General features: G+C 50.9%; 6 protein-coding genes across 6 annotated transcripts; 4 read left to right on the top strand and 2 right to left on the bottom strand.

Moving 5' to 3' along the window:
* Positions 1-257: 257 nt before the first annotated feature.
* HETIRDRAFT_51297 (uncharacterized protein) lies at positions 258-1,378 on the top strand (the record flags this gene model as incomplete). Its single annotated transcript, XM_009547543.1, has 6 exons — positions 258-454; positions 527-608; positions 668-820; positions 879-1,002; positions 1,066-1,111; positions 1,165-1,378. 6 exons carry the CDS (start codon positions 258-260, stop codon positions 1,376-1,378), a joined length of 816 nt encoding a protein of 271 aa, XP_009545838.1.
* Positions 1,379-1,849: 471 nt separating this feature from the next.
* Positions 1,850-3,405, bottom strand: HETIRDRAFT_434166 (uncharacterized protein; the record flags this gene model as incomplete). The annotated part of the gene is made up of 4 exons (XM_009548008.1): positions 1,850-2,050; positions 2,105-3,016; positions 3,075-3,331; positions 3,383-3,405. The coding sequence occupies 4 exons, from the start codon at positions 3,403-3,405 to the stop codon at positions 1,935-1,937; spliced, it is 1,308 nt and encodes a 435-aa protein (XP_009546303.1). The 3' UTR covers positions 1,850-1,934.
* A 237-nt stretch (positions 3,406-3,642) lies between these two features.
* HETIRDRAFT_156310 (putative nickel transport protein) lies at positions 3,643-6,399 on the bottom strand (the record flags this gene model as incomplete). The annotated part of the gene is made up of 13 exons (XM_009548007.1): positions 3,643-3,940; positions 4,043-4,292; positions 4,359-4,476; positions 4,542-4,993; positions 5,047-5,150; positions 5,202-5,232; positions 5,280-5,426; positions 5,495-5,567; positions 5,620-5,720; positions 5,800-5,902; positions 6,046-6,067; positions 6,130-6,148; positions 6,208-6,399. 12 exons carry the CDS (start codon positions 6,397-6,399, stop codon positions 4,161-4,163), a joined length of 1,494 nt encoding a protein of 497 aa, XP_009546302.1. The 3' UTR covers positions 3,643-3,940; positions 4,043-4,160.
* A 2,117-nt stretch (positions 6,400-8,516) lies between these two features.
* Positions 8,517-12,734, top strand: HETIRDRAFT_36712 (uncharacterized protein). The gene is made up of 8 exons (XM_009547489.1): positions 8,517-9,014; positions 9,077-9,770; positions 9,885-11,788; positions 11,841-11,933; positions 11,998-12,121; positions 12,176-12,301; positions 12,357-12,477; positions 12,535-12,734. Exons 1-8 carry the CDS (start codon positions 8,751-8,753, stop codon positions 12,644-12,646), a joined length of 3,438 nt encoding a protein of 1,145 aa, XP_009545784.1. The 5' UTR covers positions 8,517-8,750; the 3' UTR covers positions 12,647-12,734.
* Positions 12,735-18,785: 6,051 nt separating this feature from the next.
* HETIRDRAFT_318622 (uncharacterized protein) lies at positions 18,786-20,009 on the top strand (the record flags this gene model as incomplete). Its single annotated transcript, XM_009548006.1, has 1 exon — positions 18,786-20,009. The coding sequence occupies one exon, from the start codon at positions 18,786-18,788 to the stop codon at positions 20,007-20,009; it is 1,224 nt and encodes a 407-aa protein (XP_009546301.1).
* Positions 20,010-20,086: 77 nt separating this feature from the next.
* On the top strand, positions 20,087-20,452 carry HETIRDRAFT_51507 (uncharacterized protein; the record flags this gene model as incomplete). The annotated part of the gene is made up of 1 exon (XM_009547550.1): positions 20,087-20,452. A coding segment is annotated over one exon (366 nt), but the record flags the coding sequence as incomplete, so codon positions are not given.
* Between the last annotated feature and the right edge of the window lie 1,535 nt (positions 20,453-21,987).

Raw genomic sequence — 21,987 nt, 5'->3', positions numbered from 1 at the left:
TGTCTAGATGCCACATGTTGTTCACGGGAGTGTATGAATCACCAACAACCCTGTCGAGATGGAGAATACTGTATAGGGGTTCAAACGTTCAAACGTTCATCGACGTTCATCGATTGGTTCATCTTGCTGACGGCAGCCGAAGCGCTGACGGATTGGGTTGCGATCTTCGCGGTGGATGGCCTTGAACGTTGTTCCTTCTAATTCGCATTCGTGACTGTTCGCAATCCTGAGCCTGACTGGGACACATACCACGAAACATGGAGACGGGTTCATATCGCGACTCACCCTTACATTTTCCGCTACCACAAACTCAAAATCACCACCCTTATTACACCCCAGTGGAGGTTGAAGTACTGTCCGAGCGGCAGCGCGGAAAATACACGATCGCGAAAGCAGAAAAAGGGAGACAACAGGCATGTGCATTCATAGAGGCCGTCGGGGCGAGGGTTGGTTTGTACGTATGTCCTCGTTTTGATTTTTCCGTGGTAGGAATGATATACCGAGCTGAAGCCGAACCCCCTCGTAGTCCGAGAAAGACCATTGCGACTGCGCAGAATTTGTACCACAGATTTCACTTATTCTTCCCAATGGAGGGATTTCTATACTATGTGAAAGCTTTGCCGTCATCACTGCTTCCTCCTCTGATACTAATATTCGTTTCTCGTAGGACGTCTGTCTCGCTGCACTCTATGTCTCAACCAAGATGCACGACACGCTCAAGAAACCCCGAGAACTGCTTATGGTCGGATACGTTGTCCGATTTCCAGAACAGGCGGCCAAGTCCAAATCTATAGCTGGAGAAATCGATATGGACCCTGCAGTAAGTCTCCAAGAAAGATATCTAACTATTCGTGCTTCCTTGTGACATCGATCGTTAGGTCGTGGAAAATGACAGACAGCGTCTTCTCGGAATAGAGAGATTTATCATGGAAATAATATGCTTCAACTTCACGTCGCGAATGCCTTTTCCATACGTGATCAAGATAGGTAGACAGCTTAAAGGTGAGCTGTTCTTTTAGTGCACGGCGCTACTATCTCCCCTTAACGGTAACGGTATTGTCACAGCCTCAAAAAAACTCACCAAGTTAGCCTGGCGGCTCTCCATCGACAGGTGAGTTCGCGTCTTATTGAGGTTCACCATCGTGGACTCATTTATGGCCGCAGCCACCGTACACTTGTACCACTCCAATTCCCACCACATGTAGTCGCACTAGCTTGTGTCTACCTTGCCGCACTCCTTTCGTCTTTTGAACACGACGTAGTACCAGCGAAACCAGGTTGTCTCAGTGACAGTGAACTCGCGGAGCAGCTGGGGAAGCACGGTCCTTGGGAACGCAAGTTTCAAGCCCAGGTTGAAGACTTGGAACGTACGTCATGATGCCTTCCATTCCGCTATATATCTACCTGACTGTCTCCACCCGCTCTCTCACGCAGTCATCATCCACTCCCTCCTCGACCTCCTCATCAGCGCCGCAGAAAATCCGTCTGCTTCCACATCACCCAGCACCCCGTCCTCCCCCTCCCCTTACTCCCGCGCCAACACCAACCTGCACAACCCTCCACCACCTCCACCACCGGCACCGTATAAGTCCGACCAACTTATGCGCCTCAAAATAGCTATGCGTGAAAACGAGCACCCGCCTCGCAGCCGGACACCTTTGCTGACTGACAGCCCGCGTGAGTCGCTGGTGAATCTGAACACGAACATTGGGCGCAACGAAGGCACAGTCCGATTCTTATTTGGTTCGAACGGCGGCGTGTGAGTACATCTTCAAGACATTACTGAGCTGGACAACTGGGATTCGTGACTCTAATTCAGTGCTTGTACTTTATGACTTGAAATATACACGAGTAGTGACTGCATGAAATTCTTTGTATGTATAATACACGCCTTTAGGAGCTCAAGATGTTAGTGATATTTAAATCGTACATGATTACAGCTGCCAGCCGGTCAAAGATCGGATTGCAGGCAGTAATAAAAGGCGCGCCGGGCTTATGGGAGGAGGAATGATCATCGCCCCGGCGAGCCCCCGCCGGTGCCATGCATCGACTGCGATTGAATCGCATCAGGGAAACCCTGCAAACGAAGAACAGAAAAACTCACCAAGTGGCTGTCCCAGGACGATAACATCAAAATAAACCCACAGGCGCCCAAAGAAGCCGCCTACCCGTCTGCCTGTCACTTTCCTCCACACTCTCTCGCCCACCAGAGCCAGAGCCTGCAACAAAAAAAAGAAGGGAACCCTGGAATCCCATCCCCTGCCCATAGCGTAGATCGAGCATTCATGGTACAGCCCCGACGCGAGGAATGTGCCGAAGATAAGTCCGAGGTCCCCTGCGATCGCGCGCCCAGGGATCCCTCCGAACACGAGGAACGTCTGGCGTAGGGTCTGATGCCAACGCTTCGCCCAAAACTCGTGCAGGGAGTTGGATATCCAAGGGTTGTCCATAATCGGCGGCCACGCAGTTGGCGAATGCCCGAGGAGGACGACTGCGAGGAGCGTGAGCAGGTCATAAACCATGTTGAACCCAGCGAGGAGGGCGCAGCCCGTCATAAAGTGTATGAAGGTAGAAAAAGCGTAGCGCTGGAGGGGAGGAAAAGACGAGACGAAGATGCTCCCGCCGAGAACGCTGCCGACACCGGGTATGAGTTTGAAAAGTGCTTCGAGCAAGTCGAGCATGAGGAAGTTTGTGATGAACGAGCGTGCGGCCGCGCGGAGGAAAGGTCCACGCTCGGTAGGGCGAATATGCGAGGGTACGTGTACGCCGCGGCCAAAGTCCCAACCAAGCCCACGAATGGAAAATATGAGCTCCAGCGCGTCTTCGAGCCAGACGGGTAGGAAGCTGTTGCCCGGGCGGTGACGTGCCGACGCGTCTGCGGAGGCGTCGCTATCTGCTTTGGCAGCGACGGCGGGCTCGCGCATGGATCCAAGAGTCCGTTCTCCCTGTTTGAAACGGCCATTCGCTGTGAGGGAAATGTCTATGCTTTTCGCGATGACGACAAAAGCGCACAGGGCTCGCCGTCCAAGCGCGTCAGTCTCGTCGTGAAGATTGAGCGTAGAAAGGTGACTCACCTGAGCCCCAATTGTACACATTCAGCCTAGGATCCGTCCATATGTACCCAAAAGAACAATGCAGAGCGAGCGAGACAAGAGAGGGTAGAATTAGCACTCGTATAAGATATGTGTCCGGTCTGCGCGCAAGGTATGCTAGGAAAACAAAGGGTATGAAGTAGATGAATGTGCGGGGTATTGTCTTCCAAGTTATTGGCACGCGGGCTTTGGGTTCTGGGATCAACAAGCGGAATGCTTGTGAGGCAGAGTACCATAGCCTATTACGGAGCGTCAGAACAAACCACAAAAGAAAAGAAGAAGAGACAAACTCCTGGTAGACAGTAACGCCCATGTAGGCTGTGACAAGACAGAAGAAGGCAAGCAAGATGCCTTGAGGCTATGTTGTGGGACAGGAGAATGAGAGACGTCCCCAACAAACATCTGGCTCCATCATGGCAATCGGCAAGCCTCATGAAGCAAATGGGGCTGACTAGCGCCTACGTCATGTGTTCAATGACTTGCATTTCCAATTAATTCTTCCTTCCTCACTCCAAGGGCTCTGCAATCCCAGTATCTTTCTCACATGGTTGGAATAGCTGTGTATCATCTTTCAACTACCAAAAGCACGTAGAGCAGGAATGGCAAAAGCGACAAAAGTAAGCCTCTCTGCGCGTTTGAACACTCAGCCGTCTAAACCTCGGCGAAGAACGCGTGAGTTAGATCGTGGCCAAGTGATCCTTTACTACAACGAGTATACTTCCTGAATGGAAATGACTGGCGTACGATTAACTCAACTGAACCAACTTTTTCATTCTTCACATCGGACCATGAAGCACGGCCATCAACAAACCCTCCAAGTGCCTCAGGTCCTTTCTTGTGGCCAAGATCTAGCTCAGGGATCATGGTCAGAGACAGGATAGGACCGGGGCCCGGAGGAAGAAGAGAAATGGTGGTACACGTAAGAGTTGAAGAAGTTGGCAAAGACTTGCCCTGCTAGTTCCCTTCTTGCAGTGTCAGTGCTACGTATGATGAACGGATGCTGATCGGGGATATCCAGGAACCAACAGCGTCTATCCACCCATATCTTCATCGTTCCGTTGATCACTTTTATCGCGACATGGGCCGCTGTCGACGCGCTAGCAATTTGCGGAATGCCCAACGAATCCCATACCAGCTGCCGACGATGAACAGGAATACCCCGACAATAGCAGCCCCGATATACCCCGAGTTGCCGTTTGCCTGTCGCGAGGGAGGCGTGAGACACTGGTATCGAAGGAGAAGGTCAGAAGCGTGCTCCCAACTTACTGCGGCCCAAAATCTCCACCAACGTCCCGCAAGCCCTCCCCCGTCATCGGCGTTCATGGCCTCCTGACATCGAGTACAATTGTCACCTATCATACCCATGATCGTGATTAGGGATATACTAGAATAAGGTGTCACCCCGCCGCTCTACAACAGTCGGAAACCCACAAGCGGATGATATCTTACCTGAACGCAACCATGATGCTCATAAATGTGAGTATGATACTCAGCCCCGACATCAAATTCCTCTTCACTTTCTGCTCCCTGCTCGCTGTCTCTTCCACTGCAACGATATTTGAATCGGCATCTGTGTGGTCAATGCCTGCACCTTGGATGAGAAGGTCTGCCTGCGAGCGACTACTTTTCGGCGAGCTTTCCGTTGGCCTGTCAACTACCACTTCATTTATCGTGGGAGGATGAGACGGCTGCTCGACATCTCCAACGCGGGATGGTCGGGTAGCTGCCGCTGTAGCATCGACGTCCGCTGCAGCCGCCTGTGCCATAATTGTCGCGTTTTGCGGCACCTCGGATATCGGCTCAAAGAGGGCGAATGACCGCTCAGGGAAGCCAGAGTAGGAATAGAGCATCAAGATGGAGTCAAGGGAGTCCAGCAGAGTCATCCCTGCTGTAAACAGAAGCTGAGCCGCGCTGAGTATGCGGGCGTCCACGAAGAGAAGGGGAAGGCGCGTACTGGGAGAACTACAATCTCCGATGAAGGAATGGACTTCCCATCAGAGCCTTTCTTGGCTATCGCAGATACGGCCAGCAGCGCGATCGAGGATGCGGTATCGAAGCCTGTCAAAGGTTAATTTCTTCGATCCTTGTGACCTTCCAATGCCGACGTACCGAAGCCGAATAGGACGCCCACAGGATACATCTAGACGAGATGTAGGCTGAGCTTTGTGGAGAGAAATGATGACCCACCTTCCACGGACGGTCCACAAACTTCACGACGGGACCTATGACCTTCATCATGATTGTTTTGTTATAATTGACCTCGTCTTCTATGATGTCATCCATATCATTCGGGGTTTCCCCACGAGCGAGCTGCTCGGCTCGACGCACTTTATTCTTTAAGGCAGGGCCATCAGTTATGTCAAGGAAATCAGAGAAAGAGAGGGGCGTAAGATAATCCATACCTGGCGGCGTTTCCTCAATATCCTGTAAAGGATAATCGAATTGGCCATGCCGACGATAAACAAGAAGGCCGCACTGACGGACGCGCCTGTCAACCACGAAGCGCTAGCCATTTCAGCTCGACAACCAGATAGCAGATACACTGTTGCGCCCACCGACTATGCCGCCGACATCGCCGACCCCGCCAATCTTGTCGGCAACGTCAGTGCTAATGGCAATCGCGATATTCTTCAAAAAGTTGAACGGGGTTGAGAAAGCGAGACATGAGCGCCTGTGAAGAGTTCACAGCGGCGAGATCGGAACGCACTACTACTATGACGATTGTGCTATGTCCGAGGGAGAAGAACAGCCCGCATGTGACGGGAAGCTGTCCTAGGCTGATGAGACCCCGGGTTGCATTGTCGATTGCGCTGGATGAAAGTTCGTTCGTTGCGGATATTAAGTTGTGTGGCGGGGAAGAGGATAACGGCGCTGCTTGATGATACGTGAGACGCCAGAATGAATAACCTATGTATAAAAACCATGAAGACCCACGGTTGCGCTTTCAAATTACCTGATGTGGTCCGCATCCAATGCTACAATAGTTACGAGAGGAGATAAATTTCTGGGGTAAAGGGGGAGTTGAATACCAATTTACCATGCCTCAGCCCGATCGTCTACCCCTTCAGGTCGAATCACGGCGGCCTTCGTTCTGAGAAGAAAAGAAGTGACTCACCCAGGCCAGCAGGGACAAACTCAAGATAGGTTGTCTCCCAGGATCTTTTCCAAACAGAATGCCTGCAACAATCCAACAGGCGGCATTGGCGAGGAGTTCGGCGGATAAGAGGAGCAGTGAGCGGCCAAAGAGGGTCAGTCGACGATGGCTACCAGGGAGCGCAAGGCGGAGAGGCGGGAGCAGTGGAAGCATGACCGAAAGACGAGCTCACTGCAGCCGCGAACGACGAGGACAAGACGAAGGTGAGCGAGGAAAGCGTCTGCATGTCGTCGCAGGATCGATCGCTGGGTTGTCATTTTGCCTATCTCTGGACGCGCCCCCGATATGGAAGGCAAAGTTGCTTATTACGGCTGATCACGATCGGTTGTCGGTCGTTTGCACAACAAACACTCGTCAAAAGCAAGCAAAAGCGGGACGCTGCGTCATCAGGTAGGCTGCATTACGGCAATGGATTACTCCAGGCTGCTCCGAACTCGACACGAACACAGTTTCAAAGTTCAGTCACACACCATTCATACTGGCTCCGGGGGAATCAAAAAGGGCCCATCTTTAAGGCGAGCTCAGCTTGCATCCATGCATCCCTTCGACAGCGGATTTGACCATCCGATCTCAACCCGCTTCGAGCGCCTAGCAGCCACCGCACAGTCGATTTGATGGTCCCATGCCGTTGCGGGGAAGCTGAAAATTCATAGGGGATCGAGGACACCCATCTCGCATTGCAGAGCGTCTTGGAGCATCGCGTGTAAGCGCGTGTACCAATTCGACTGGTATCTTCCAGAAACCAAGTAGATTCGAACAGGGCCCGGGCGCAGCAGGGCACTCACCTCACGAACTTGCGCGCTGCTGAACCTGGACCTGGAGAGCATGTCATTGTCACTGTGGGTTATGAGATCTCGCGATGAAGAGCGTCAGTTTGCGAGATTCACGAGGAGATGCAAATGTGTACAGGGCATACGATTCACCGGCAGCGGCACGGAGTAATGTACACATTCTGAGAAGAGAGGGCGATGGGTATCGAAGCGTGATTTTAAGTTTGGAGGAGTTCAGCCATTTTGCTTACTCAACTCTACAAATTCTGTACAGTACATTCCGCCAACCCACATGATTGCATAGCGATGAGGGGTGATGGACAGATCGACAAGTTTGGAGCAATCTCGGGCGTACGGATGTGCCAAAGGCTGTGGTGATACGCTGGGCCCTGCTGGGCCTCGCCAGGCGAAGAACGACTCTGCTGACTCAAGACGAGGCCATAAGGGATGCCGTAGGTGACTGCCCAAAGCCCGGTCGCATGAATGGCTGGGAGCAAAAGTGAAGGCTTCTTGATGGGGGAGTACCGGCGGACAGAATGGAACGGAAGCAAAAGTGAGATCACGGAAGGGTCTGTTTGTGAATGTGGCCTGAATATGGGGGTTGCCGGGCGGACGTCAGGTTTGTATAAATAAGAGTGCGGGTTTATCAGGAGGGGGAGAAACCCTTCCGAGCATCCGTCCAAGCAAGCAGGACCAGTTGAGAAGAACCATCGTGTGGAGGAATCGAACGAAGGTGAGTCGAGATGCCAGTGAGAGAGTCCGGGCGCTTGGGCTGTATTTACGCGTGTTTGGGCTCAGTTCTAACGCGATCAGGGTTGGGTTCGCGTCGGTCAAGTTGGCTGCAAGTCCTCCTCCTCCCTGTCCTCTTCTTCTTCTTCCTCCCTTCCCTCCTCTTCCTCGCGCGTCCCCAGCCGCGACCCCTCTTTCCGCTTTGCTCTTCGCATCCTGTCTCTCGTGTTGTATCTTATCTCGTCTCTCTCTCCTCCAACACCGACGCGCCTCCGCGAGTCTGGGCCACCTTCCCCAATCGCTGTAAATCCTTTGCCCTTTGGGTGCCGACCGTCTTGTGCCCTTAGTCACTGCGTCCAATTCTACGATCGTGTCGAATCGAGATACCCCCTCCTCTGTTCTTGGGCTCTATCCTCCTTCTTGCGCAACCTCGGTAACCTGACTGCGGTTGCTGCTCGACTGTTGCCTGCGTCGTCTCTGGATTTCGCCTGTCCCTTCGGCACAGTGCGTTGGCCGGCCTCCGACTTGGCGTAACGAGCGAATTTGCATGACCGCGCGTGATTGAGAAAAGGTATGTCTCACAGTAATCATCAACGTGGTTGCTAGTACCCATCCCCTCACATTACCCATGTTGCAAGGTCACTCAAGTCAACTTAGCGGCATCCATCGACAGGTCATCTCATCGGACATCATCCCTCGACAACTCTGATTCCACAACAGCTTACTCCATCTCTTTATGCTGGACGGGCAGCCATGGCGCCTTCCCCAGAACTCAGAATTGACACGTCTGTTGTTTACGACCTAAGTCCACCCTCCACCAAATCCTCGAGTAGACAGGGCCTCAAACCCGAATCTGCTCAGCCTTCGGGGGACAGACGGCTTCGCAACCTATCCCCTACTTCAACCTCTTCGACGCTATCCCTTGTATCTCCCACTCCCTCATCGACCAATGCTTCTTCATTATCTGTACATGCCCCCACCACCTCGGCCTCTTATTCCACGACAATGATCTCTGATACCGTCGCGTCACCTCCCGCAATCTACGTATCAGAGAGGTCATCACCTGAGTACGTTCTGGCAATGCATGATTTTATTCCGCAGCAGAAGAATGCTACATGTCTTGCCTTCCGAGCTGGGCAGATTATACACGTCCTCAACCGCGACTCCAGCGGCTGGTGGGATGGGGAGCTAGACGGCAAACGCGGGTGGTTTCCCAGCAACTACGTGAATGGGGATCTGGGTTTATTGGCAGATGATGTAATGGCCTCGGTCCCAGTGAGTCTAAAATGTCCATCAAAGCTAATCATTCTTTGTTTGCTGATCCGGGGTAGCAGCGCATGGGGTCAGGCCATTCTCACTCTAAATCTACAGTGTCAGTGGCTTCATTTGCGAGCTCAACATCGTCGCGGCAGAGCGCGTTTTCTCGAAACGACTACTGTCCACCATTGATGGTACCTCTTCTCCATGCGCTCTCTCTTCTACAGAATGCCGTTCGGTCAAACCGGGTGACCCATTTCCAGCCGTCGGTCGCTTGTCTCATTTCTTGCGTTCGTTCCGTACTGGACGCTGCAGCATGTCTGTCGCGCGATGCCCCTTTGCTCAAACGCTATACATCTCTTGCGCAGGAAAGGAAAAAGGTGCTTTCAGACCTGGCTGCCATCGTGACTCAGGCGAAGAAGGCTTCGGCGGAGGATGTAGACGAAGACCAGCGTGACTTGGAGGTTGAAAAGATGGTCAGGTTAGGTGGACAGGTCTTTTCTCGCGTCCGACGTTTTCTGGCCGTCGCGGTTCAGTGCGGGGTGGATCTACCTGAGCGACAGACAATAATGGAGAGCCAATTAATTCCGTCAGACTCTGGATTCTCATCACAGTCATCAGGCTCCTTCCTGCAGGGACCCACGACTCCGACATCTGGACCCGACGAAGATGTCACTTTCCGTGCTTCACCCTGGAAAACCAATGGGCGGCCCCGAATGCGGGTGAAGGGCCGACCGGGAACCCCGGGCAACGCCATGAAGGCGCGAAGTACGGGTGATCTGAGGATACAACGGAAGAAAGCTTTCGATGCGGAGGCTAACGCCGCGCCTTCTGTGCCTCCTAGGAAGGCGGATCATATTAAGTCCCTTGGACCTGTGGGAGGGAAAACCAAGTCGCACAAGCACGATTTCTCTGTTAGCAGTAGCGCCTCTTCGTCGTCCTTGTCATCCGCGGAGTCTGCTCCTACCCCTGTTACCCCGCCATTCCCTTCAGGGCCTTCGACGTACGAGGAACTGATGGATGCACTGCGACATACCCATGATCAGTATCTATCGACCATCGCGGCGTTCATTGGTCACGCCCATTCGCATTCGCGGTCGTCACACGCATCAAGTACGGGACACATGTACGAACTTGTGCGGGAGATTGTCGAGATGGTCTGCAAGCTCTTGACGATCGTGGAGGCTGTCTTGCGGCACCCGACTGTCCCGCCGCACAAGGTTTCGCATCTCAGAGCTGCAAAGGAGGGTCTCTACAGCGTGACAAGTGGATTGGCAGAATCCGTTCGTATGCTGACGAGTTTGCTTCCTTCTGCCTTGACCGAGGAGCAAGAGAAAGCGACATTAATTCGCTCTGCTACGGATGCTCTCAAGGCTGGCGCTGACTGTGTCGCTGCCGTGAAGATGTGTCTTACTCGCTCGTCGAGTGACAAGCTCTTTATCATTGATGCTCCGAGGGTTTTGGAGGACTATCCAGTCCCGATGACGCCCCGTAGGCTCTCAAATCGCATGTCGCCGCGACTTTCCAAGTCCATGACCTCCATCAATAACCCTGTGTCAGGTCCTGCAGAGGACGACTCGACGGTCCAGGGACAGCCGTTGCCACGGGACATGCCCATCATCGATGTTTCTGGGGACCCAGGAATTTCTCAGTCCCTTACAACGCAAGATGAAGGGAAGCATGTCCCTGCCAGGACTTCTACTGAGCGGGTGACTCTCCCCACCCTATCGCTATCTCAAAGTGTGACGGTCGGTCCCGACTTGCCGTCGCCAATGTCATCCGTCGCCAAGACTGACGATGAGCGGACGACTTGGGAAGGGAGTCAACCGCCGCTCGAACGGCCGAAGTCGCTGGAAGAGAAGATTCTAAACGGAGACTTACCTTCGCTCCCTATCGCAGCCATTCCCGAGCTGATGCAGACGGAGTCAGAGCCATGGATGCTTCCCCATGACTACGCGCTTGAGGATGTTGCGTACAACGGTGAAGGCCACTTGGTCGGTGCAACTATCCAGGCCTTGATCGAGAAGATGACCCCTCATTCTTCCATCGTGGACCCTGCATTCTCAGCCGTCTTCTTCCTCACCTTCCGTCTCTTCTCTACTGCTCTTGAGCTTGTCCAGGCGATCATCGACCGCTACAACCTCCTTCCTCCCTCTGGGTTGTCTGAGGAGGACACTTACAAGTGGCAACAGCGCAAAGGCATTCCAGTGCGGCTGCGCGTCTCGAATTTCATCAAGGTCTGGCTTGAACTATACTGGCGACCGTCTTTCGATAACTCCGTGTTGCCCATGCTTCATGACTTCAACCGTGATGCTCTGGCTTTGATGTTCCCGGGGCCGTCACAGCGGATACACGAACTCATTGCGATGCGGATGCATCAAGACGATGTCATGTTGATAACCCCCAGGCTGGACCGCATGCGCGACGCAGGCATGCCTCTCAATCCCCCTACGGCTAGCTCTCCTTCAGAGATACCTCGTCCTATCATGACGAAGAATTTGCTGTCTAATCTCCGCAGCAAGAACTTTTCGACCATCCTCATCACTGACTTTGACTCTCTGGAGCTCGCGCGGCAGCTAACGATCATGGAGTGTAACTTGTTCTGTTCTATACAACCGGAGGAGGTTCTGGAAAGCGGCCAAGAAGGCGTGAAAGCACCCGTCAATGTCAAGGCCGTGACTAGCCTCAGTACTGTTATCACAGGTTGGGTAGCGGAGAGTATTCTCAGTGAGAATGACATCAAGAAACGCACGACTTTGGTGAAGTTCTTCATCAAAGTTGCCGACGTACGTTGTTCTCAGCGCTTGTGTGCTCCTTGACCTGATGTTCGTTTTGTAGCGGTGCACAACGCTCTCCAACTTCAGCACCTCTCGTTCAATTTTGGCTGCGCTAGATTCATCCACAATCTCTCGGTTGCATCAGACGTGGATCGTGCGTATTTTCTGTTCCAAATCTGGCTTGAATCTGACTGGTAGTGCGCATCCGGCGTTCTTAGGGAGTTCCGCAGAAGCAGAAGCTGCAGCTGGATGCGATTCGAAAGCTCGCCGATCACGCCAGGAATTATCGCGATTACCGTAGCCGATTGAGGAATACGGCCCCTCCCGCCGTTCCCTTCTTAGGTATGTCGATCCTTCTGTTATCTCCGTCTGCAGTTCAGTTGATCTTCTTTGCAGGCCTTTACCTAACCGACGTGACTTTTTGTCGTGAGGGCAACCCTTCGCATCGCGCGTCCCCGATGGCCGCGGAAAAGAAATTGCTCAATTTTAATAAATACCACAAAATGGCCCGGATTGTCCAAGGTATGCTTGGCAACTGCGCCGGGTGGACTCATATTTACAACGAACGCTCTTGTAGACATGCAGCGCTTCCAAGTGCCATACACTTTGAAGGAGATTCCTGAAGTGCAATCATACCTCAATCATGCCTTCGAGAAATCCCCTCACCACGGCGATCTGCATGACCTCTATCGTCGCAGGTGAGCTTCACTTATAGCTGGCGTGATGTGTCGCAGCTGACTCAACATCGCTCGTAGTTTGCTCGTTGAGCCAAAACAACCAGCTGACACGCCTCCTGCTGGAGACGTGCGACAACTCTTTACCTGGGCTGGCCGCTCTCTTACAGGCCAGCCCGCCTCTGCGTCGTGATCAATATGACATCCTCTTATTTCCTGTTCTCACTTTACACTTCACCATTCGCTCACCATTTTTTGTTTCATTCGGACTTTTATCTTGTTGTTGTCTACTCTTGTGTCCTGTGCATTTTTTTCCGTTATTTTATTCAGTTTCCCGGGACTCGTTCCAGAACGATTGGTTCTCTATTTCATCGGCATTTCCCCCCCATACCACCATAACCTGCATCATAACCTGCATTCTCTTTTTCTAATACCACCGCAACCTATCTATTTGCTGTCTGTACCGAGCACATCTGTGATGCATGCAACCTCTGGATACATAATTTATGTTTCTTTTTGTTTGAAGATTATTGTTGTTGCTATTCAATATTTAGTACAGGACTCGTCAATGAAGACGAAATCGGGTGTTACGGATGTTCGCAGAACGTCAGTCCTCTTTAACTCAAGTTTGAGGTTTTGACATAGTACGAACATAGAAGCCTGTGGATTCCCTCTATAAGGTGAGGGTTCAGTAGCGAATATTGAATTCGAAGTAAGAGCAAAAGCCTAAAAAGTCGTTGATTTGTGGAGTCTTAAGGACATTAACTGAAAGAGACCGAAGTGCTACCCAGCGTCAGGGGTTAGATATTACCTATGTACTCAACTTCAGCTCATCACACGCAGTTTAAGAAGATATCAAAAATGCCCACTTGACATAGATATGAGGGACCAACCCGGACAAAAATCAGAACTTTTACTTCAAAAACACCTATTTTTTAACAAATCTCAGCAATTCCTGGCAAATGCCGTCAATTGTCGGACATTGTCGACAATTGCTGACAATCCATCCCTATATAGAGGGCGACAGTGAAGAATTGTGGCAAAACTCCGCCGGCTAATGTCGCGTGTTGTCGCTTATGCTCGCGTGGGCCACGTAAGAAACCACGCGAGCGAAGCGAGCGCCATGACAAATTTGGCGAGCGGAGCGAGCTGTCTCTTCAGCCGCCCGGCAACCTCGGCAACTAGAGCGGGCCGTGTCTCGGCAGCTGTCGGGGTTTTACACGGCATCCCGGTCTGCCCGGCAATGCCAACAACTGGAGCAGGCCGTGCCTCGGCAGCCATCGGGGCTCAAAATGGCATTCTGGCACCCCACAGAGAACCTCACGGGGGAGCCTCATAGGGCAGAATCTCATAGGGGAATCTAATGGATGGGACCTTATAAGAAGCTTTATATGGGAATCTTATAGGAAGGACCTTATAGGATATCATAAAAGAGCCATATAGGGATATTGGGGCACAAGACTTTATGGGCACTGGAATTTACAGGCACTAGACTTTACAGGCACTGGACTTTATAGGCACTGGACTTTATAGGCACTGGACTTTGTGGACACTGAACTTTATAAGCACTGGACTTTACGGGCACTAGAATTTATGGGCACTGAACTTTACAGGCACTAGACTTTATAGTCAGTGCACTCTGTAGGCACATGAGACCAAGCACTACAACAAAAACTCAGATTAAGCACAGGCACTGTACTTTACAGGCACTTACAGACACATCAGACCAAGCACTGTAACAAAAACTCAGATTAAGCATGGTTGCGCCGTCGCAACGCGACGGGTGAGAAGCTAGTCCCTATATAGAGGGCGACAGTGAAGAATTGTGGCAAAACTCCGCCGGCTAATGTCGCGTGTTGTCGCTTATGCTCGCGTGGGCCACGTAAGAAACCACGCGAGCGAAGCGAGCGCCATGACAAATTTGGCAAGCGGAGCGAGCTGTCCCTTCAGCCACCCGGCAACCTCGGCAACTGGAGCGGGCCATGTCTCGGCAGCTGTCGGGGTTTCACACGGCATCCCGGTCTGCCCGGCAATGCCAACAACTGGAGCAGGCCGTGCCTCGGCAGCCATCGGGGCTCAAAATGGCATTCTGGCACCCCACAGGGAACCTCACGGGGGAGCCTCATAGGGCAGAATCTCATAGGGGAGCCTTATGGGCAGAACCTTTCATGGAATATGAAAAGGGAGCCTAATAGGGAAGCCATATAGGCAGGATCTGGCAGAGGAACCTTATAGGGGAATCTTTTGAATGTCATCTTGCAAAATCTCATAGAGGGGCCTTATAGGGGAATCTTATAGGCAGGACATTATAGAATATCATGGGAACTAGACTTTATGGGCACTAAAAGTGATATTCTAGCACCTTATAGAGGAGCTTCACAAGAGAGCCTCACTGGCAAGATCTTCAAGAGGAACCTGACAGAGGAACATAATAGGTAAGCATAATAAAGAAACCTAACAGGGGAATATAATAAAGGAACCTATATAGGAGAACCTTATATGGGCCATATATTGGCAGCTGTTGGAGCTTGAAATAGTATCCCAGCACTTTATGGAAAAGCCTTATAGGTATGACCTTATAGAGAAACTAAATAATGCTTGACAAGAGAGTCTTATATAGAGAATATTATGGGCAGGACCTTATAGAATATAATCAGAGAGCTATATTAGGGCAAAATAATTTATGGGCACTGGACTTTATAGGCACTAAAATTTACAGGCACTGGGCTTTACAGGCACTGGACTTTACAAGCACTGGACTTTACAGAGACTAGACTTTACAGGCATGAGACCAAGCACTGTAACAAAAACTCAGATTAAGCATGGTTGCGCCGTCGCAACGCGACGGGTGAGAAGCTAGTAAATAGAGGGCGACACTGCAAAATTGTGGCGCTGGGCCGGCGGCTCATGTCGCGTGTCTTCGCTTATGCTCGCGTGGGCCACGTAAGAAACCACGCGAGACCACTGTCCCATAGGCTTCGGGACGCGAAACGGAGCGTGTCGGAGCTTGAAACGGAGTTGGTCAGCGCGCGCGTGCCCGGAGCTAACCTAACCATAGGGAATTCTCTTCTCCTGGCACTGTCTTGCAGTGATTTCTTCAGGCAAGGGGGCATTCACCAAGTGCTTAGCTTGGCAACCACTCTGGGCTCTTGGTTTTTTTGCAGGTATTTTTTTTATGTAAATTAATAATAAATAAAAGGGGACAATAAGAAATGGTGGCACTGGGCTAATAGCTCAAGTCCTATGTCCTTGCTCACACTTATGTAGGCCACATAAGACACCATGTGAGCAAAGCAAGCATCCATGACAAATTTAGTGAGTAAAGTAAGCTATGTCTGGGTGCTCCTAGCAACCCTAGCAACTGGAGTGGGCTATGCCTCTGCAGCCATTAGAGCTTGAAATGACATCTTAGCATCTTATAGAGAACCTTACAGGGGAGCCTCATAGGGCAGAATCTCATAGGGAAATTTAATGGATGGGACCTTATAAAAAGCTTTATATGGAAATTTTATAAGAAGGACCTTATAGGATATCATAGAAGAGCCATATAGGGATATTAAGGTACTAGACTTTATGGGCACACTAGACTTTACAGGCTAGCAACTAGAGTAGGTTATGCCTCAGAGGCCATTGGAGCTTGAAATGGCATCCCAGCACCTCACAGAGAACCTCACGGGGGAGCCTCATAAGTGGGACTCTGATGGGGGAGCCTTATAGGGCAGAATCTCATAGGGGAATCTAATGGATGGGACCTTATAGAGAGCTTTATATAGGAATATTACAGGAAGGACCTTATAGGATATCATAAAAGAGCCATATAGGGATATTGGGGCACTGGACTTTACGGGCACTGGACTTTATGGGCACTGGACTTTATAGTCAGTGCACTCTACAGGCACATGAGACCAAGCACTACAACAAAAACTCAGATTAAGCACGGGCACTGTACTTTACAGGCACTAGACTTTATAGGCACTGGACTTTATGAACACTAGACTTTACAGGCACTAGACTTTACAAACACATCGGACCAAGCACTGTAGCAAAAACTCGGATTAAGCATGGTTGCGCCGTCGCAACGCGACGGGTGAGAAGCTAGTCTCTATATAGAGGGCGACAGTAGGGGTCCGGTGGCAACTAGCCGTCGGCTAATCCCACGCGACAAACCACGCGAGACCACTGTCCCATAGGCTTCGGGAGGTGAAACGGAGCATGTCGGAGCTTGAAACGGAGTTGGTCAGCGCGTGCGTGCCCGGAGCTAACCTAAGCATAGGGAATTCTCTTCCCCTGGCACTGTCTTGCAGTGATTTCTTCAGGTAAAATATGAGGGGGCATTCAGCAAGGGCTTAGCTTGGCAACCACTCTGGGCTCTTGGTTTTTTTTCCAGGTATTTTTTTATGTAAATAAATAATAAATAAAAGGGGACAATAAGAAATGGTGGCACTGGGCTAATAGCTCAAGTCATATGTCCTTGCTTACACTTATGTAGGCCACATAAGCAACCACGTGAGCAAAGCAAGCATCCATGATAAATTGGGTGAGCAGAGTAAGCCATGTCTTGGTGCTCCTAGCAACTCTAGCAACTAGAGTGGGCTATGCCTTAGCATTGAAGCTTGAAATGGCATCCTAGCACCTTACAGAGAACCTCACAGGGAAGCCTCATGGGTAGGACCCTGATGGGGGAGCCTCATAGGGCAGAATCTCATAGGGAAATTTAATGGATGGGACCTTATAGAAAGCTTTATATGTATATGGAAATTTTATAAGAAGGACCTTATTGGATATCACAGAAGAGCCATATTACTAGACTTTATGGGCACTAGACTTTACAGGCTAGCAACTAGAGTGGGCTATGCCTCAGAAGCCATTGGAGCTTGAAATGGCATCCCAGCACCTCACAGAGAACCTCACGGGGGAGCCTCATAAGTGGGACTCTGATGGGGGAGCCTTATAGGGCAGAATCTCATAGGGGAATCTAATAGATGGGACCTTATAGGGAGCTTTATATGGGAATCTTACAGGAAGGACCTTATAGGATAAAATAAAAGAGCCATATAGGGATATTGGGGCACTAGACTTTACAGGCACTAGACTTTACGGGCACTGGACTTTATGGGCACTGGACTTTACGGGCACTGGACTTTATGGGCACTGGACTTTATAGTCAGTGCACTCTACAGGCACATGAGACCTGTTATGATCACGTTCTATCGGGCCTACACGGGGTCTATACCGATACGATCATCACAAATATCACGCGGCCTCACAAGTTGAGGCGTACACCAAGGTACAGATATTAACCTTGGTCATCCACTCCCAACGGATCACCTTATCGTTGGTCGAGTATCACGGGCCTATTGTATTAGCGGGCATGGAACGCCGCCTTATAAATTACTCACACGCAGGGCATGAACCTCCTAGTCTCTCCTGGCCGGAAGGAGACCAACGGAGAAGCACAAGAGTAGTCGTTATTGAGAGAGACGACTTAGAGAATACCTACAGATACATATTCGGTATTCTCACGCCCTACTTCCCAAAGTAGTATAAAAGGCCCATAGAATAGGCTGAGGATCTTCAGTCTATTCTCTTTGTTCACTGTGGTCTTCCTACCACAGTACTTTGTTCACTGTGGTCTTCCTACCACAGTATCTTCGTTCTTAGGCAGTCTTCATACTGCCTACTTCGTTCTACTGCAGTCTTCCTACTGCAGTCTTCATTGCTACATCGCAATACACTTCTGGCTCCTGTACTACACGTACAGTCGAGACCACCGTTCCACACATCCTCCACGAGTGACCTAGGGAAGAACCTCCTACTCTTGGGGTTACCGACGAGCAGTCGTAACACTAGAATAGACTCTTCTGCCCCTACCTTGCTCGCACTAGCTTGCTGCCACACTCTCTCTCATAACCTTGCTCAGTGGGGATATAGACCCCCATTGAGAGAGCGTTACTGCACACACTCTGGAGCAAGACCTAGGCCAGGAATACCCACCCGGCACTAGACTTATCAATAACCAACTCCGTCACAACAATCGCCCTATCCGGCGCGAAGGGGACTTCTGGGTCTACGAAGACAATAACGGAACTGCCCCTCCGAATTACGATAACTGCTCATACCGAAACGGGCGTTATTACTTCACTCTTGAAGACGGAACAGAAGAAGAGGATATTTGGAACGAAACAGAAGCACAGTGGGAACTAGCCCCACAATACAGGGAACCGGCGCCGGTAATCCCCGAAGACTCGGAGCAAGAGGAAACAACCTCGGAATCAGACTCCGACTCACCAGACCAAACACCGATCAACACCCGAAACGAACCACTCGCCGAAATGTCGGGACAAGCTTCGACTTCTACAAACACCCCTTCCGCGACAGTACAACCCGGAAGAGGAAAAGTCAAACTCCCAGACAATTACACAGGCGACCGCATTGAATCCCAGAAATTCATGCTCCAATGCCTCCTTCTTTTCGCAGCAGAATCCGATCGGTACAAGACCGATCAAGACAAAATATCCCTTGTGCTCTCATGTATGAGATACGGCACGGCGGGAGCTTGGGCGGAGAACTTCCTCCTCAAATCAGTAGGAGCAGATCCACCTACCGATCTAGGCACCTGGAAGGACTTTTTAGCCAAGTTCAAATTACAGTTCAGGGAGACGGGCAAGACCGACAAAGCGCGAAGCGCACTTATGGCCTTCTCCCAAGGACGAATGACGGTTGATGAATACTCCAACCAATTCATTCTCATCGCCGCCGATGCCGATATCTCCGATAAAGAGCAAGTCCCTTACTTCCAACGCGGGTTAGACCCGCGCGTCATGGACAAAATATACGACAAGGAAGTTCAGCCAAAGGATACGATTCAGGACTGGATCAATACAGCCTGCGAAATAGATGGACGACTTCGAGCCAGAACAGCTCAAAAAGCCATCCTCGCCAACTCCACCTCCTTTCGAAGCGATTATCTGAATCGTTTTCATAACCAAATCTCTCCCCGCTACAATTCCACAAACGCCCCTCGCAGAATGAACAACCAGGTGGTTGACATGGACATTGACGCTACCAGAAAGCGTAACGCCGAAAGTCAAAAGAGAAAATTTGACGGCAAGCGAACCACCTCCTGTTCCAACTGCGGAAAGCCGGGGCACTCTAGCACTAACTGTTGGTCACCACGCAGAGGCGTTCGCCCAGTTCGAGGAAACTCGAAAAGACGCCTGGGTACGACAGGGAGAGGAAACCGCGCAGTTGATTTGGAGGGAGAAGACGACGCACCCGCTATGGGAAACCAAGCGGGAATATATCGAGGAATGGAGACAGAGAATGTCCCTCGCGACGACCAGCAGGTACCACAACCTGGTCCTTCGATGGAACGTCCTCACTCTACCTCATCCGGACGACCCCAAACGAACCATGGGCAACGCGCTATGTTACCTAACGGACGACGGGGAGACGGAAGCGTCAGTCATTCTGCTCGAATCGGAGCAGTGCTCGGAGAATTAGGAGAAGATGAAGCCAGAGAAGTAATCTTGGGACACGCGGAGCGTTTTTCCTGACCTCTCCCTCACCAGCGAAGGAGAGAGGTCAAGGACGACCCGAGTTTGATGCCCGCACTTGTATTCGTATCGGAGCAATGAACGACCGTATCATCACCCCCATACGCCTGAACGTGAAAGTATCAAACAGGAGTCAAAACGCTGGAGCAAAGGCAACCATCGACTCGGCCTGCGAAGGGGTTATAGTAAACGAAACTTGGGTCAAAAGACATCGTTTCCCCACCTATACACTCAACAACCCCATTCGCGTCCGGAACGTCGATGACACCATTAACAAAGCAGGTCTCATCCGATCCGCCTTGGATGTGAACCTCACCATTCGGGACATCAGTGGACGAACGCATACCGAGCGCGTCCAGATGTTTATCTCCAATCTAGGGAAAGACGATCTTATCCTAGGAACAGATTGGCTGAAATACCACGATCCCTCCATCGAATGGAGGCGACGTGAAGTGCACTTTGATCGGTGCCCCCAGAAATGCCAGCAACCGTATGGGTTCACTAGGGCAAGGGAAGAACCGCCATACAGCAGGCAGTTATCAGACGTGGAGCCACGGCACAAACCACGCATCAATGAGCGCGAAAAACAGCGCCTCGAACATCTCCGAAGACTATCGGAAGATGTAGGACTCCGCGACCACAGCGGAACGTTTGGCGTCCGACTACGAGCATACCTCAAAAGGAAATGGCTCCTAAAGGACATAAGGAAATACGCAGAAGAGAAACGAAAGGCCCAAGACAAGCCATCTCTTTCACCAAACGGGGGAGAACCTGATCTCCCAGACAAACCCTCAGGAAAACAGGCCACCCGGGACCCAGTTATTCGGAAACTGGCCCCCGAACCGTCAGGATTTGCCAGTTTCGACCAAGACCTGGAAGACGAAATTATCGTCACCAATCTAAAGGAAAGAGTTCCCAAGGCGCATCACGAATTTTTGGACATCTTTAGCGAACGAAAGTCGCAGCGACTCCCAGAACACACTTACTGGGACCATGCCATCGACTTGAAACCAACCTTCAAACCTCAAGTGCCCAAAATCTACGCCCTGAGCCCAGAGAAACACGACGAACTAGGAAAATTCATCAAGGAACATCTGGAGAGAGGAACCATCCGTCGATCCACCTCGCAAACAGCAGCCCCATTTTTCTTTATAGGAAAAAAGGATGGAAAACTACGCCCGGTACAGGACTATCGCCACTTAAATTCGCACACCATCCCGAATGTGTGCCCCCTTCCATTAATCCAGGAACTACTGGATGTGATAAAAGGGGCCATCATTTTTAGCAAATTGGACGTGCGATGGGGATACAACAATATACGCATCAAAGAAGGAGATGAGTGGAAGGCGAGCTTCATCACTCCGTTAGGTTCTTACGAACCCACGGTGATGTTTTTCGGCCTGACCAACTCACCAGCCACCTTCCAAGCTATGATGAACATGATCTTCAGAGAGCTCATCACAGCCCGGAAGATAACCGTATATATGGACGACATCCTCGTCTTCTCCAAAACCATGGCGGAACACGTCAAAATCCTAAACCAGGTTTTCCAAATCCTACGCGACAACGATCTATATTTGAAACCCGAAAAATGCGAGTTTTACAAGGAAAAGCTCCAATACCTGGGATATACAATTTCAAAAGACCATGTCGCCATGGAGGACTCAAAGGTGGACGCAATAAAAGATTGGCCAATCCCACGTACAGTCCGTGACATTCGCTCCTTCCTGGGTCTAGGGAATTTTTACAGGCGCTTTATTGACAAGTTCTCACTCATCGCGCGCCCCCTACATGACCTCACCAAAAAGGACGAGAAATGGAACTGGACTACAAAATGCCAAGAAGCTTTCGAACGATTAAAGAAGGCTTTTATCAGTAAACCTGTCCTGAACTATCCAGATCCCATGCACCCATATCGACTAGTAACGGACGCATCACTAATCGCCTATGGAGCTACCCTTCTACAAGAAGGAAAAGA

The sequence above is a fragment of the Heterobasidion irregulare genome (assembly GCF_000320585.1).
Source record: "Heterobasidion irregulare TC 32-1 unplaced genomic scaffold scaffold_05, whole genome shotgun sequence".
NCBI classification, from domain to species: domain Eukaryota; kingdom Fungi; phylum Basidiomycota; class Agaricomycetes; order Russulales; family Bondarzewiaceae; genus Heterobasidion; species Heterobasidion irregulare.
The sequence above is the reverse complement of the archived record's forward strand: the minus strand, read 5'-3'. Positions and strand labels throughout refer to the sequence as shown.